At 39.7% G+C, this 18,128-nt stretch overlaps 1 protein-coding gene across 8 annotated transcripts in view; it reads left to right on the top strand.

Annotated features, from left to right (window-relative positions):
• The window catches only part of Scn7a (sodium voltage-gated channel alpha subunit 7), a 102,582-nt gene that overhangs the window by 56,299 nt on the left and 28,155 nt on the right, over positions 1 to 18,128 (top strand). For 7 of the 8 annotated variants that reach the window (XM_039105781.2, XM_039105780.2, NM_001388508.1 and 4 more), the window contains 2 exons: positions 9,786 to 9,882; positions 12,811 to 13,049. In XM_039105781.2, the coding sequence (XP_038961709.1) occupies positions 9,786 to 9,882; positions 12,811 to 13,049 (336 nt within the window). Of the gene's footprint in view, positions 1 to 5,836; positions 5,978 to 9,785; positions 9,883 to 12,810; positions 13,050 to 18,128 lie in introns of those variants that run through there. The other variant, XM_063284501.1, reaches the window with a different exon arrangement.

The following is an 18,128-nucleotide window of genomic DNA, read 5'->3' as shown; positions in this document are numbered from 1 at the left end:
ATCCAGTTTGTTAATCTATTTCTTTTTATTGGGGAGTTGAGGCCATTGACGTTGAGAGATATTAAGGAATAGTGATTATTGCTTCCCGTTATATTCATATTTGGATGTGAGGTTATGTTTGTGTGCTTTCACTCTCTTTGTTTTGTTGCCAAGACGATTAGTTTCTTGCTTCTTCTAGGGTATAGCTTGCCTCCTTATGTTGGGCTTTACCATTTATTATCCTTTGTAGTGCTGGATTTGTAGAAAGATATTGTGTAAATTTGGTTTTGTCATGGAATATCTTGGTTTCTCCATCTATGTTAATTGGGAGTTTTGCAGGATACAGTAACCTGGGCTGGCATTTGTGTTCTCTTAGGGTCTGTATGACATCAGTCCAGGATCTTCTGGCCTTCATAGTTTCTGGCAAGAAGTCTGGTGTGATTCTGATAGGTCTGCCTTTATATGTTACTTGACCTTTTTCCCTTACTGCTTTTAATATTCTTTCTTTATTTTGTGTGTTTGGTGTTTTGACAATTATATGACGGGAGGTGTTTCTTTTCTGGTCCAATCTATTTGGAGTTCTGTAGGCTTCTTGTATGTCTATGGGTATCTCTTTTTTTAGGTTAGGGAAGTTTTCTTCTATGATTTTGTTGAAGATATTTACTGGTCCTTTTGAGCTGGGAGTCTTCACTCTCTTCTATACCTATTTTTTTTATTTTTATTATTTTTTTATTAACTTGAGTATTTCTTATATACATTTCGAGTGTTATTCCCTTTCCCGGTATCCGTGCAAACATCCCCCTCCCCCCTCCCCTTCCTTATGGGTGTTCCCCTCCCAACCCTCCCCCCATTGCTGCCCTCCCCCCACGAGTCTAGTTCACTGGGGGTTCAGTCTTAGCAGGACCCAGGGCTATTATCCTTAGGTTTGATCTTCTCATTGAGTCCTGGATTTCCTGTATGTTTTGGACCAGTAGCTTTTTCTGCTTTACATTACCTTTGACAGTTGAGTCAATGATTTCTATGGAATCTTCTGCTCCTGAGATTCTCTCTTCCATCTCTTGTATTCTGTTGGTGAAGCTTGTATCTACAGCTCCTTGTCTCTTCTTTTGGTTTTCTATATCCAGGGTTGTTTCCACGTGTTCTTTCTTGATTGCTTCTATTTCCATGTTTAATTCCTTCAACTGTTTGATTGTGTTTTCCTGGAATTCTTTCAGGGATTTTTGCGATTCTTTCAGGGATTTTTGCGATTCCTCTCTGTAGGCTTGTTTATTAATGTTTTCCTGTGTTTCCCTAAGGGAGTTCTTCACGTCTTTCTTGAAGTCATCCAGCATCATGATCAAATATGATTTTGAAACTAGATCTTGCTTTTCTGGTGTGTTTGGATATTCCATGTTTGTTTTGGTGGGAGAATTGGGCTCCGATGATGCCATGTAGTCTTGGTTTCTGTTGCTTGGGTTCCTGTGCTTGCCTCTCGCCATCAGATTATCTCTAGTGTTACTTTGTTCTGCTATTTCTGACAGTGGCTAGACTGTCCTATAAGCCTGTGTGTCAGGAGTGCTGTAGACCTGTTTTCCTCTCTTTCAGTCAGTTATGGGGACAGAGTGTTCTGCTTTCGGGCGTGTAGTTTTTCCTCTCTACAGGTCTTCAGCTGTTCCTGTGGGCCTGTGTCTTGAGTTCACCAAGCAGCTTTCTTGCAGCAGAGAAGTTGGTCTTACCTGTGGTCCCGAGGCTCAAGTTCACTCGTGGGGTGCTGCCCACGGGCTCTCTGCAGCGTCAGCAACCAGGAAGATTTGCGCCACCCCTTCCGGGAGCTTCAGTGCACCAGGGTTCCAGATGGCCTCTGGTATTTTCCTTGGTGTCCGAGATGTGTGTGCAGAGAGCAGTCTCTTCTGGTTTCCCAGGCTTGTCTGCCTCTCTGAAGGTTTAGCTCTCCCTCCCACGGGATTTGGGTGCAGAGAACTGTTTATCCGGTCTGTTTCCTTCAGGTTCCGGCGGTGTCTCAGGCAGGGGTCCTGCCGCTCCTGGGCCCTCCCCCACGGGAGCCCAGAGGCTTTATACAGTTTCCTCTTGGGCCAGGGATGTGGGCAGGGGTGGGCAGTGTTGGTGGTCTCTTCCGCTCTGCAGCCTCAGGAGTGCCCACCTGACCAGGCGGTTGGGTCTCTCTCTCATGGGGTCTGGGAGCAGAGAGCTGCTGCAGGCCGGGATCCGCGGGTGTGGGACTTCCGGTAAACACAGGAGGTGCCCGGTCCTAGAGGAATTCTGCCTCCGTGTGTCCCAGGCTCACCAGGCAGCTTTCTTGCAGCAGAAAATTTGGTCTTACCTGTGGTCCCGAGGCTCAAGTTCACTCGTGGGGTGCTGCCCACGGGCTCTCTGCAGCGGCAGCAACCAGGAAGATTTGCGCCGCCTCTTCCGGGAGCTTCAGTGCACCAGGGTTCCAGATGGCCTTTGGCGTTTTCCTCTGGTGTCCGAGATGTGTGTGCAGAGAGCAGTCTCTTCTGGTTTCCCAGGCTTGTCTGCCTCTCTGAATGTTTAGCTCTCCCTCCCACGGGATTTGGGTGCAGAGAACTGTTTATCCGGTCTGTTTCCTTCAGGTTCCGGCGGTGTCTCCATTGTTTTTGTTTTTATTGAATATTTTATTTATTTAAATTTTGAATGGTTTCCCCTTTCCCGGTTACCCCTCCAGAACACCCTATTCAATCTGTCCTCCCACTGCTTCTATGAGGGTACTTCCCCACATACCTACCCACTCCACCTCCCTACCCTGACATTCTCATACACTGGGGAATTGAGCTTTTACAGGGCTAAGGGCCTCTCCTCTCATTGATGTCCAACAAGGCCATCCTGTGCTACATATGCAGCTGGAGCCATGAGTCAATCCATATGAACTCTTCGCTTGGTGGTTTAGTCCCAGGGAGTTCTGAGGGGTCTGGTTAGTTGATGTTGTTGTTCTTCCTATGTGGTGACAAACCCCTTCACCCCCTTCAGACCTTTCTCTAATTTCTCCATTGGGGATCCTGTTCTCAGTCCAGTGGTTAGTGGCAAGCATCAGCCTCTTTAGTTGTTAGGCTCTGACAGAACCTTTCAAGAGGCAGCTATATCAGGCTCATGTCAGCAAAATGTCTTGGCATCCACAGTAGTGTCTGTGTTTGGTGTCTGTATATGGAATGGATCCCAAGGTGGAGCAATCTCTGGATGGCCTTTCCTTCAGTTTCTGCTCCATTCTTTAACTCTATATTTCCTCCGCCGAGCATTTTGTTTTCCTTCTAAGAAAGAATGAAGCATCCACATTTGGTCTTCCTTCTTGAGCTTCACGTATTCTGTGAATTGTATCGGGGGTATCCTAAGAGTTTGGGCTAATATCTACTTATCAGTGAGTGCATACCAAGTGTCTTCTTTTGTGACTGGGCCACCTCACTCGGTATGATATTTTCTAGTTCCATCCATTTGCCTAAGAATTTCATGTAGTCATTGTTTTTAATAACTGAATAGTACTCCATTATGCAAATGTACCACATTTTCTGTATCCATTCCTCTGTTGAAGGACATCTGGGTTCTTTCCATCTTCTGACTACTATAAATAAGGCTGCTATAAGTAAAGTGGAGCATGTGTACTTGTTAAGCTTGAGCATCTTTTGGGTATATGCCCAGGAGTGATATAGCAGGGTCCTCAGGTAGCACTACATCCAATTTTCTTTTTTTCTTTTTTGAGAATTTTTAAAAATTTTCATTTAACTTTTTTTACACTCCGGTTTTTATCCCCCTCCCAGTCCACCCTCTGACTATTCCACATCCCATACCTCTCCCCCGCCCCATCTCCATGGGAATGTCCCCGCCCTTACCCACACCTCAGGAGACCTTCCCACACCCTGGGGCCTCCAGTCTCTTGAGAGTTAGGTGCATCTTCTCTAACTGAGTCTAGACCCAGCAGTCCTCTGCTGTATATTTGCTGTGGGCCTTATGTCAGTTGGTGTATGCTGCTTGGTTGGTGGTCCAGTGTCTCAGAGTTCTCAGGGGTTCAAGTTAATTGATACTGCTTTCTACAACCAAAAAACGCCATTGAAAATAACCTCCACTCTGCCAATTGAAGAAAATTATATCACATGAATTATATTTTTCAGTTAGTGCTAGAATCCAAACTCTTAGTTTTAAGTCAACATTTCTCATTTCTAGAAAATTCTTGACTTTTCCAGTCTGTTTTCTTTTTTCTTTTTGTTTTACTTTTTTAATAAATGAAGATCATACCTCAATGTGATTGTTTTTGTTAGTTTATTGATGGTGTTACGTGAAAGGAGGCAGCTTTGAACTTCTTAAAGACATCCTTTGAAGCTGTCTTGACCGTTGAGAGCCTTGAGGATGCTGTAAGAGACCAGCAGGCCTGGATCTGACAGAGGTGCTCAAAGCAACAGCTGTGTGTCTTTCTAAGAGTGTAGCAAATGCTTGAGTGCCATATTATAAATTTTATCTCCAATATGAAGTCCTTTATAACTTGAGAATGTTGAAGATACAAAGAGTAAGGATGGTTTCCATCAAACCCAGTAAGTACAGGACCACTCTGTCTTCTGGAGTCCTTTTGAAGATGGAAGCTGTTCTTTAGAAGCTGTGCTCTGTTCACATTTACTCCATCATTGGGAAAAGCCAGAGACACCTAAATTCTGCCTTACAAATTCCATTAGCTTTTTTGGCTCTCATGATGTAACAAAACAAACAAACAAACAAACAAAAACAAACAACATCAGCAACACTAACAAAATAAAACAAGTTTATCTGTGAAGGAAAATGGCACTGATCCTCCTCTGTCTTCTCATTTCCTGTGCTACAGGGGCATGATTTATGGTAGAGTCCCATGACTTCACTCTCATATCACTTTACTCTACCTTTGGAGCCAGATGAAAATGAACTGCATCGTTAGGAGGAGGATACATTACTTTGACATAGTTCAGAGACCAGAAAGTCAAAAGTCAAACCCAATCCAATGCCTGGTGAGGCCTTGTTTTCTAGTCTGCTTCAGTTGTGTCCTTGTTGCTAAAAGGACAAATGTTCTCTTTCAACCTCACATGTACAATACCAACCATTTCACTAATGAAGATTCTGTTTTCATGACCTAATTACATCTCCAAAGCACAACCTCCTCAACCACCATCATTGGAGCTAAGAATACAACAGTGGGACATTGAGATTAGATTGAAACCTTTGCCCATGGCAGAGGCCTTCTGGGTCCCTACTCATGAGTTCTTCATTCTAGTTCTGTCTGTCATATATTCCCAAAGGGCCATTTCAGGCTTTTTGAGTTTAGTAATTTACCTCTAGGAGCTGACATCTGTTTCCTTTACTTTGGCTACGTAAATTACTCTATAATGTATTAGAATGACAGGATCTTTTATTGTCCTATCATTTTTCTAAGGAACCTACAGACTGTTTTCCAAAGTGGTTTAATGAGCATCTAATCCCACCAACAATGGAGGGGTGTTCCTATTTCTCCACATGCTTACCAGCATCTGTTGTCACCTGAGTTTTTGATCTTAGGCATTCTGACTGTAGTGAGGTGGAATCTCAAGGTTGTTCTGATTTGCATTTCCTTGATGAATAACAATGTTGAACACATTTTAGGTACTTTTCAGCCATTCAGTATTCCTCAGCTGAAAATTCTTTGTTTAGCTCTGTACCCCATTTTAATAGGATTAGTTGGTTCTCTGGAGTCTAACTTCTTGTATATATATATATATATATATATATTACATATTAACCCTCTATCAGATGTAGAATTGGTAAAGATGTTTGTCCAATCTGTTAGCTGCCATTTTGTCCTATTAATAGTGTCCTTTGCCTGACAGAAGCTTTGCAATTTTATGAGGTCCCATTTGTCAATTCCTGATCTTAGAGCATAAACCACTGGTGTTCTGTTCAGGAAATTTTCCCACTTTCTCTTCTATTAGCTTCAGTGTATCTGGTTTTATGAGGAGGTTCTTGATCTACTTGGACTTGAGCTTTGTACAAGGAGGTAAGTGTGGATCAATTTTCATTCTTCTACATGCTGGCCACCAGTTGAACCAGCACCATTTTTTGAAAATGCTGTCTTTTTTTCACTGGATGGTTTTAGCTCCTTTGCCAAAGATCAAGTGACTATATGTGCATGGGTTCATTTCTGGGTCTTTAATTCTATTCCATTGAATTACCTTCCTGTCTCTTTACCAACACCATGCAGTTTTTATCACAATTGCTGTGTAATACAGCTTGAGGTCAGGAATGGTGTTTCCCCCAGAAGTACTTTTATTTATTTTTTTTACCAATTGGTTGAAGCCATTGCTCATCACTTAACTTCTACTTAGTTTTCTTAAAGGCAAATCATGTTCCCATATGAGTTTTTAATTTCATTAATAAAACAGTTTAAAGGCAGAGCCAATGAGATGACTCAACACAGAAAAGCCCTTGTCATATTGTCTTGATGATCTGAGATTAAACTCTAAAACCCATGTAAAAGTAGACTGAGAAAATCAAACTCACAAAGCTGTCCTCTTACCTCTGCACACAGAGGCACACACACACACACACACACACACACACACACACACACACACACAGTACTAACATCATTTTGACGCAAACAGAAACTCAAAGTAGAACTAGAAGGAAGATCTAGACCAGTTTGATTGAGAGAAAATTAACAAACCAGGCAAGCTATACGTCTCAGCAACTGCTGGGAGAAGGGGAGTGGATGCATAGAAAAAGAATCGTGCTTTTTTTAAGTTAGACAAGGAGTTGAAATGAGATACGAAAAAGGAAAAGAAAATGTTATGGGTTTTTTTTGATAATTAATGTATTTGTTCACTTCATATACAGGTAGCAGCCCCTTACCTCCTGTAGGTTCCCCCATACCAATCCTTAACTACCCTTCTCTGAGAAGGGGGGATCCCAGTAGGTATCCCCCTACCCTGGCATATCACATCTCTGTAAGGCTAACCATATCTTCTCACAGTCTAGACAAAGCTGCTCAGTTAGTAGAACAGGATCCATAGAGAGGCAACAGATTTACGGGCAACATTTACTTCAGACCGAGCTGCATATCTGCCACATATGTGAGGGAGACCTAGGTCCAGCCCCTCCATGTTCTTTAGTTGGTGGTTCAGTCTCTGTGAGCCCTCAGGCACCAGGTTAGTTGACTCTACTGGTCTTCCTGTCAAGATCACTTTGATGGGCCTGAAAGTACTCATGATCCTGCTTTTTTGATATTTCCACTTGGTATTTTAAATATTTATAGGGGCATTTGTGAAGCTTCCATTTCTAATGTTACTAGGGAAATTGGGGATGTGTTCCAAAGCCCACTATGATGAATTAGCTCAGCCTAAGTGGCCTATAATCTGTTGGAATCTGTCTAGCTACCTAACAGTTCTTATGGCCCACTTCCAAAGCAATATAATTCCAAAATGACACGGTTTACATAAATAATTCTCTCATATACCATTAGAAACTGGTAAAACTTCAGGAAAAGAATGGAATATTTGAAAACCAGAGTAAAGTGAAAGCAATTTGAAAAGTGGTGGCTACATTTAACTTGACAACCCTATAACATTTATGTAATTAATCTAATTGATATTGATAGTTCTCTAAATATTGGGGATAAGGTTGATAAATGTAACTGCCATGTAATTTTGTAAATTTGCACAAAACTATAGGTCTAATAGGGAGAAAAGTTATGAATCTGTCATAAGGCCAGAGTTATCTCCAGAAGTAAAGAAATTATTTACTGATGTTATTAGAGGAAACACCAGGGCACTATGCATATTATCTCTTTGCCAAAACCTGAGCTATGTCTGATGTGCCTGTTAATCTAAGGACCATATGAGAGAGAGGCACAGATTAAATTTCAACTAAAGGAGCTAAATCAAGACTGTAGAGAGTTCTAAAGTATAAGTGATTTAACATCTTTAACATTTAAATCATTGAAAAAATATAGAATCATTAGAATATCTGCCAGTTAAGTGCATGTGTGAAACTTACTTGTATTGGAATGGCTCAGCCATAGCATAATGTTTTTGAACAAAAGAGAACAAAAAAATCGGAGATAGTTGTTGATAATATTAAGAAATAACTATTACAGGTTGTAATGTTTGGGATTATAATATATTTCTTAAAATAATATCATGTCTGGGTTTCATTTGCATATCTTCAGAAAACTGAAAGAAACTGAAAACTAAAGTCTGTCATATGTTGTTAATTGTTAAGGATAGGTTTGGGGTCACCCCAATTCTTTCCTCTCCCACGTAGATGATAATATTAACTGATTGCTCTTTGGTGGAATTCCAGCAAATTGTTGCTCTCTAAAACAGCTCTGTGAGGGCCAACTTCTGTCATAAATGATCACCTGAGATATTATGGACTACATCAGAAACTATCATCTTTATGGAGAATATTACCTGAGAAATCCTTGTCAGATTGTAGAAATTTCACTTCTATTGGTTTTTGTGTCTTAGAAATTTATGGGATATAACTTCAATTTTATATATAACCTTATAATTCAGTTAAAATGTTTTCTTGAATATGTGTTTTTTGATTAAACAATGATTGTGAAATTCTTAAATTTTAGTTTATTTTTTAACCTAATTATAAAGGGAAGTAGATCTGATGAGTTTCATTCTCATAATCAAACTCAATATGAAATGTAGTTGGACTTAATGCCCTCTGCCTCTATTAATGAAATTTTATTGATACTAAAGTTATTGCAGTGATTTCATTAATCTCTATTTGGCCACATCAGATGTACAGTATCAGAATTTGTCAAATAGCAGAATATGTAAAGCATAGTCTGGAGTTTGGAGGACTGTGACTGCTGGTCATCTCTAGACATGTACAACAATAGTTCCCATGACAGGTTTAACATTACTCTGTCTGAACTTCAACATACTGGACCAGGAGATCTCTTTGGTTCTTCCTGTGATATTACAATTTGGTAAAACTGAAACATCCACACCAAAGCTTTTAATTTTAGAGTAACATTGTACTGCAAGAACTCTTTTAAAAATTATTTAAAAGATCCACAAGACACAACTAAACCCAAAGGTCAGATTTCCATCCCAGGAACCCACATGGCAAAAAAAGGAACTGAGTCCAGAAAAAATGTCACACACACAAAGTACACACCAAGTACACTCAGAAATAATAAATAAATGTAAAACATATAGAAGATAAACACAGCAGAGAATATGTTAAAAACATTACTGAAGGGACATGAGACACTTGAAGAAATAATACATCTGTGGAGTTAGACCTGTATTAACTATCAAACACTTTCCATCTAAACAAGCCTTTAAATCCATTCCGGGACCTTAGATTCTTCAAGATTTATTTAGTCATGTATCCAAATAATTTTAATTTTTAGAGGATTGTCCATATTATAAAGTTAGTATATCTTTGAGCAAAAATATTTTGGTTTTAGGGAAATATTTTCATTACTCAGAAGCATATTTGTCAAATGAATATCCCATAATAATCTGGTAATTGGTTTAAATTACTTTATGAATATAAATTTTATAAATATAAATAGTACTGCTAACATTTACTAGCCTGCTCTATTTATTATTCAGGTCAGAGTGAAAACTTTGATTGCGTTCCAATTGTAGCCTTTATCGCCCATCGAATTCTAATTAATTTTAGTATAGCCAATACTGTAGGAAGGGCCAGTGATGAAACACAAAAAGCCCCTGGAAGAAAGAAGCTGTAGAAAGGTCAAGTTCTATATTCTGTTAATGCCATGTTGTAATGCTGTGATGATGGAGAGCTAGCTCTTACTAAACCTATTAAACTTCTTTTAGATGGAAACTACACAAATAGAAATGAAGAAAAGATCACCAACCTCTATAAACACCACATTGGATATACTGGAAGACACTGCCCTTGGACACAAAGAAGGTAAAATGAAAAAAAAAAAAAGAACTACTTGAACTCTCCACAGTATTGAGCAATTCTCAATAGTGAAGTATTTGCAAAATCTTCTGAATATCCATGGAGTGCTAGTCATTACACAGGAGCGGAGTCTTTTAACTAATTGCACATTGATTGCAGTTTCACATGGTTCATGGATTTTACCCCCACAACTAAAACATATAAAATATAAAAAAATGTGTTGATGGTTATATTATGTGAGGAAATCTTAGCTCCGCTTCAGACTATTATTATGTCTGTAGCTATGGGAAGATAGACCTGTATATTTGGTGGCAGAACTCTTTGGCCTAATCTCATGTTCTTCAAAGATCAACTGTATAATGACAATATCTCAAAGTATTTTAGATTCATATATTTTTTACATTTAACCAGTGGTTCTTTATCACAGACAATTTCAAAAGTTATTATGATATAAATCATATAATATAGAAATTAAGGACAAATTCAAAGAAGATATCAGAAAATGGAAAGATGTCCCATGCTCATGGATTGGCAGGATTAATAAAATAAAAATGGCCACCTTGTGCAAAGCAATCTACAGATACAATGCAATCCCCACCAAAATACCAACTCAATTCTTCATAGACTTAGAAAGAGCACTTTGCAAATTCATTTGGAATAACAAAAAAGCAGGATAGCAATAAGTATTCTCAACAATAAAAGAACTTCTGGGGAAAGCACCATCCCTGACCTCAAGCAGTATTACAGAGAAATAGGCATAAAAACTGTATGGGATTGGCAAAGAGACAGGCAGGTATATCAATGGAGTGGAATTGAAGATCCAGAAATGAACCCATACACCTATGGCCACTTGATCTTTGACAAAGGAGCTAAAACCATACAGTGGAAAAGACAGCAGTTTCAACAAACAGTGCTGGTTCAACTGGCAGTCAGCATGTAGAAGAATGCAAATTGATCCATTCCTACCACCTTGTATAAAGCTCAAGTTCAAGTGGATCAAGGACCTCCACATAAAACCAGATACACTGAAACTAATAGAAGAGAAAGTGGGGAAGAGCCTTGAACACATGGGTACAGGGGAAATTTTCCTGAACAGAATACCAATAGTTTATGCTATAAGATTACGAATCAAAACATGGGACCTCATAAAACTGCAAAGCTTCTGTAAGGCAAAAGACACTGTCATTAGGACATAAGGGCAACCAACAGATTGGGAAAAGATCTTTACCAATCCTACATCCAATAGAGAGGGCTAATACCCAATATGTGCAAAGAACTCAAGAAGTTAGACTCCAGAAAATCAAATAATCCTATTAAAAAATGAGCTACAGTGCTAAACAAAAATTCTCAGCTGAGGAATATTGAATGGCCACAAAGCACCTAAAGAAATGTTCAACATCCTTAGTCATCGGGACAATGCAAATCAGAACAACCCTGAGATTCTATCTCATACCAGTGAGAATGCTAAAGATCAAAAACTCCGGTAACAGCAGATGCTGGCGAGAATGTGAAGAAAGAGAAACAGTCCTCCACTGTTGGTGGGATTGCAAACTGGTACAAACCTTCTGGAAATTAGTCTGGAAGATTCTCAGAAAATTGGACACAGTACTACCTAAGGACCCAGCTCTACCACTCCTGGGCATATTCCCAAAACATGCACCAGCATATAACAGGGTCACATGCTCCACTATGTCCATAACAGCCTTATTTATAATAGCCAGAAGGTGGAAAGAACCCAGAAGTCCTTCACCATAGGAATAGATACAGAAATTGTAGTATATTTACACAATGGTGTGCTACTCTACTAGTAAAAACAATGACTTTATGAAATTCGCAGGCAAATGAATGGAACTAGAAAATATCATCCTGAATAGGGTAACCCAATCACAAAAGAACCCACATGGTATGCACTCACTGATAAATGGATATTAGCTGAAAAGCTGGGAATACCCAATATATAATTGATAGACCACATGAGCTCAGGAAGAAGATAGAAAAAAGTATGACTTCAGTCCTTCTAGAAGAAGGAACAAAATACTCATAGGAGGAAATACAGAGACAAAATGTGGAGCAGAGACTGAAGGAAAGGCCATCCAGAGACTGCCACATGTGGGGATCCATCCCACATGCAGTCACCAAACCCAGTCACTACTGGGGATGCCAATAGGTGCACGCTGACAGGAGCCTGATATAACTGTCTCCTGAGAGACTCTGCCAGATCTTGATAGATACAGAGGCAGATGCCCACAGCCAACCATTGTCTGAGAACAGGGTCATCAACAGAGGAGTTAGAGAAAGGACTGAGGTAATTGAGGGGGTTTGCAACCCATAGGAAGAACAACAATATCAACCAACCAGACACCCCAGAGCTCCCAGGGACTAAACCACCAACACAAGAGGACACATAGAGTGACCCATAGCTCTAACTGCATATGTGGCTTAGGATGGGCCTTGTCAGGCATCAATGGGAGGAGAGGCCCTTGGTCCACTTGGTTGATGCCCCAGTGTAGAGGAATGCCAGGGTAGGGAGAGGAAAAGAGTTGGGGGAGCACCCTAATTGAGGCATGGGGGGATGGGATTGAGGGTATTCCCGAGGGGAAACCATGAAAGGAGATAACATTTGAAATGTAAATAAAGTATCCAATAAAAGAAAAGAAAAAAATCATCTTATTCTCACCCACACTTGGTTTATGAGAAATTTATCCTTTCCTACTTGTACATTGTTGCTTCATTTGCATTACATTTTTCTACCTTGATATTTACAACAAAATAGAAGACATGGGTCTCACTTTGTTGTGTGTTAGTATAGACTATTCATATATGCTCACTTGGCATACAAAATCAATATCTGTAGAGTTTTCTCATGAAAGTGTTAGATTTGCCTACTGTCAAGAATTTAACATTATTTTTAACTTTTCTCATCTTTCATTTTAGAACCAGAAACATCCAGGAAGGAATGCCCACTCTGTTGGTATAAGTTTACTAAAACCTGCTTTATCTGGAAATGCTCTCCCTGTTGGATAAAACTGAATGAGTTTGCTGACAGAATTATAACACACCCATTGTTTGATCTTTTCCTTGTTATATGCATCATTTTAAACATATGCTTCCTGGCCCTAGAACACTTTCCAATGAGTGAGGAGCTCATGTCACTCCTTGCCATTGGAAACTTGGTAAGAACTCATCATTCATTGTTTTCACTCATAGTTTCAGGGTTTTGTAGTTTTGTAATTGCTATCCTTATCAGTTTATCTTATAACCCCACTATGTTACTGTAAGCACGGATTATTCTGGTATTGAGTAAGATGGTATATTATTACCTTGTTCACTTCAGCCCCCACATTGTAACTATTATCATCAAAAGTTTAACAATTAAAATTCAAGATTCTATCATTTAAATTTGGAATCCTATTTTGCCTCCTGGCAATGAAATTAAATGGAAACAATTTATTGTTCAATCTTTCCCAAACATACATTCTAGAAATGGATGTCCTATCATGAGCATATTCTGGGAGGGTAATATTAATGGTAGCTTTCTTCTGCATTCTGAATCCTGACTACAGCAGTACGTGGAGCCACTTGTTTCAACTGTCTCTCTTTACGCTAGATTGGTGTTTATCATTTTAACAAGGCATTTTTAGAGATTTGTGAGTAGTTTCTCATATACAATGAAAAAATTAAAATAGATTACAATGGATTTATGAACATGTTAAAACTCAAGTAAGTGATTATTTCTTAAATCTTTTAACTGCTCTGTTATTAGGTTGCTAAGTATTGTACACAAAACAAACCAATAGGCCATTTCAAAATATACATTTACTTGATACTATAATAATGGGATGCTGGAGAGACGGCTCAGTGGTTAAGAGTACATATTGTTCTTGTAGGGGACCTAAATTCAGTTTTAGAGTACCTAGCACCCACAACAGGCAGCTCAAAACTGCCTGTAACTCCAGCTTCAGCAGAAGTCTGACTCTTCTGGCCTCTGTGAACACCCTGCACTTACACACACACACACACACACACACACACACACACACACACACACACACACACACACACACACAGAGAGAGAGAGAGAGAGAGAGAGAGAGAGAGAGAGAGAGAGACGGTATTTTGTTTTATTTTGGGGGTTTGGGAGCATTTGCTTTTTGTTTTGTTTGTTTTTGGTTAGTTGGTTTTGGGGTTTTTTAAGAGACATTTTTATTGGATATTTTCTTTATTTACATTTCAAATGTTTTCCCCCTTTCTGATTTCCACTCTGGAATGCCCCTTCCCTTCCCCTACTCCCCCTCCCTCTATGAGTGTCCCCAACCATCCACCTACTCCTTCCCATCTCCCCACATTCTCATTCCCCTACACAAGGGCATGGAGCCTTCATAAGGCTAAGGGACTCTCCTCTCTTTAAGGCCAGATAATGCTATCCTCTCCTACATAAGTGACTGGAGCCAAGGACCCTCATGTGTACTCTTTGGTTGGTGGTTTAGTTTCTGGGAGCTATTGGGGGTGGGGTTCTGGTTGATCGATATTATTGTTCTTCCTATGGGATTGCAAACCCCCTCAGTTATCTCAGTCCTTTCTCTAACTCCTCCACTGGTAACCCTGTTCTCAGTTCAGTGATTGTCTCCTGACATCTGTCTCTGTATTTGTCAGGCTCTGGCAGAGCTTCTCAGGAGACAGCTATATCAGGCTCCTATCAGCATGCACTTTTTGGTATCCACACGATTGTCTGAGTTTGGTGGCAGTATATGGGATGGATCCTTGGGTGGGGCCATCTCTGGATGACCTTTCCCTCAGACTCTGTTCCACATTTTGTCTCTGTATTCCCTCCTGTGAATATTCTGTTCTTCTTTCTAAGAAGGAGTGAAGATTCCACTCTTTGGTCTTCCAACTTGTTGAGCTTCATGTGGTCCATGGATTATATTTTGGGTATTCCCAGTCTTTGGTCTAATATCCACTTATCAGTGAGTGGATACAACTTTTGTTATTGGGTTACCTCACTCAGGATGATGTTTTCTAGTTCCATTCATTTCTTGTTTTTAATAGCTGAGTAGTACTCCATTGTGGAAATATAACACATTTTCTGTATCTATTCCTCTGTTGAAGAACATCTGGGTTTTTCCTGCTTCTGGCTATTACAAAAAATAAAGGCTGCTATGAGCATAGTGGAACATATGTCTTTGGAGCATCTTTTGGGTATATACCGAGAAGTGGTATAGCTGGGTCCTCAGGTAATGATATGTCCAATTTTCTGAGGCTCCTCCTGACTGATTTCCAGAGTGGTTATACCAGCTTGCAATCCCACCAACAATGGAAAAGTGTTCTTCTTTTTCCACATCCTCACCAGCATCTGTTGTCACCTGAGTTTTTGATCTTAGGCCTTTTGACTATTATGAGGTGGAATCTCATGGTTGTTTTGACTTGCATTTCCCTGATGGCTAAGGATGTTGAGCATTTCTTTAGGTGCTCTCAGCCATTTGATATTCCTGTTGAGAATTCTTTGTTTAGCTCTGTAGCTCTTTTTTTTATTAAGTAGCTCATTTTAATAAGGTTATTTGGCTCTCTGGAGTCTAATGTCTTGAATTCTTTGTATATATTGGATATTAGAGCTTTATCAGATGTAGAATTGGTAAAGATCTTTTGCCAATCTGTTGGTTGCCATTTTGTCCTATTGTCAATATTCTTTGCCTTACAGAAGCTTTGCAATTTTATAAGGTCCAATTTGTCGATGCTTGATCTTAAAACATGTGCCATTGGTGTTCTGTTCAGGAAAATTTCCCCTCTGCCCATGTGTTCGAGGTTCTTCCCCACTTTCTCTTCTGTTAGTGTCAGTGTATTAGATTTATTTGGAGGTCCTTGATCCACTTGGACTTGAGCTTTGTACAAAGTGATAAGAATGGATCAATTTGCATTCTTCTTCATGCTGGCTGTCAGTTGAACCAGCACCATTTGCTGAAAATGCTATCTTTTTTCTACTGGATGATTTTAGCTCCTCAAGTGACCATAGGTGTGTGGGTTTATTTCTGGGTCTTCAATTCTAATCCATTGATCTACCTGCCTGTTTCTGTACCAATAATGTACTGGTTTTTGTCACTATTGCTCTGTAAACTGCTTGAGGTTGGGGATTGTGATTCCCCCAGCAGTTCTTGTATTGTTGAGAATAGTTTTCTCTATCCTGTTTTTTTGCTTTTGTTTTGTTTTTTTTTTTTTTTTGTTATTCCAAGTGAATTTGCAAAATGCTCTTTCCAAGTCTATGAAGAACTGAGTTGGAATTTTGATGGGGATTGCATTGACTCTGTAGGTTGCTTTTGGCAAAATGGCCATTTTTACTATATTAATGCTGCCAATCCATGAGCATTGGAGATCTTTACATCTTCTGAGATTTTCGTTTTCTTTCTTCAGAGACTTGAAGTTCTTGTCATACAAATCTTTCACTTGCTTGGTTAGAGTCACATCAAGGTATTTTATATTATTTGTGACTATTGTGAAGGGTGTTATTTCCCTAATTTCCTTCTCATCCTGTTTATCCTTTGAGTAGAGGAAGGGTACTATTTTTTTTAGTTAATATTTTATCCAACCACTTCCCTGAAGTTGTTTTTCAGGTTTAGGAGTTCTCTGATAGAATTTTTGGGTTTACTTAAGTATACTATCATATCACCTGAAAATAGTGATATTTTGACTTCTTCCTTTCCAAATTGTATCCCTTTAACCTCTTTTTTGTTTTCTAATTGCTTTGGCTGGGAATCATGTATTAAATTGAATAGGAAGGAAGAGAGTGGGCAGCCTTATCTAGTTCCTGATTTTAGTGAGATTACATCAAGTTTCTCTCCAATTATTTGATGTTGGCCACTGGTTTGCTGTATATTGCTTTCCTATGTTTAGGTATGGGCCTTGAGTTCCTGATATTTCCAGGACTGTTATCCTGAAAGGGTGTTGAACTTTGTCTAATGCTTTCTCAGCACTTAATGAAATGATCATTTGTTTTTGTTTGTTTGAATTTGTTTACATAGTGGATTACATTGATGGATTTCTGTATATAGAACTTGGGATGAAACCTACTTCATCATGATGGATGACAATTTTGATGTGTTCTTGGTTTTGATTTTGAAGACAGGGTTTCCTCTGTGTAGCCCTGGAACTCAATCTGTAGACCAGTTGGCTTTGAACTAAAAAATTCATCTGTCTTTTCCTTCTGAGTGCTAGGAATAAAGACATATGCCATTACCACCACATACACACACACACACACACACACACACACACACACATACACACACACTTTTACTGAATAAATAAAATTGTTAAAACAATAGTTTAGAAGTCACTGCTAGTATAACATTTGAAAGATAATTTCTATAAGTATATTCAGGAATTTTTCTTGATCATATATATACTTTTTAAAGGTTATAATATAACAATATTTCCCCTTTCCTCCTTTCAAATATTCCTATATACCTTCTACTTCTCTTTAATCTTTTTTACAGTTCAGTATTCATCCCCCTCCCATACTGCCCCCTAACCACTCCCCATCCCATACCTCCTCCCCCACCCTCTCAGTCTCCAAGATGTCCTCTCCACTCTATCCCACATCACCAGAACTTCCCTCTATGTGGGGCCTCAAGTCTTTCAGGGGTTAGGTGCATCTTCTCTCACTGAGACCAGAAAAGGCAGTCCTTTAATGCACATGTGTCAGGGGGCCTCATATCAGCTAGTGTATGCTGCCTGGTTGGTAGTCCAGTGTCTGAGAGATCTCAGGGGTCCCGTTCACTTGAAACTGCTGGTCTTCCCATGGGGCTGCCCTCCTCCTCAGCTTCTTCCGGATTTCCCACAATTCAACCACAGGTGTTCTTGGCTTCTGGCCATTGATTCGGTGCTAGTATCTATATCTGACTCTTTCAGCTGCTTGTTGGGCCTCTCAGAGGGCAGCCATGCTAAGCTCTGGTCTGTAAGCACACCACAGCATAAGTAACAGTGTCAGGTCCTGGGGCCTCCTCTTGAACTGGATCCCAGTTTCGACTGGTCACTGCACCTCCTTTCTCTCAGGCTCTTCTCCAGTTTTATCCTTGCAGTTCCTTCAGACAGGAACAATTCTGGGACAGAGCTTTTGACTGTAGGATGGCAATCCTATTTCTCTACTTGATGTGCTGTTCCTCCACTGGAGGTGGACTCTACAAGTTCTCCCTCCCCACTGTAGAGCATTTCACCCAAGGTCCGTTTCTTTGAGTCCTGAGAGTCTCTCACCTCCCAGGACT

The sequence above is a fragment of the Rattus norvegicus genome, chromosome 3, assembly GCF_036323735.1.
Source record: "Rattus norvegicus strain BN/NHsdMcwi chromosome 3, GRCr8, whole genome shotgun sequence".
Taxonomy (NCBI): Eukaryota; Metazoa; Chordata; class Mammalia; order Rodentia; family Muridae; genus Rattus; species Rattus norvegicus.
The sequence above is the reverse complement of the archived record's forward strand: the minus strand, read 5'-3'. Positions and strand labels throughout refer to the sequence as shown.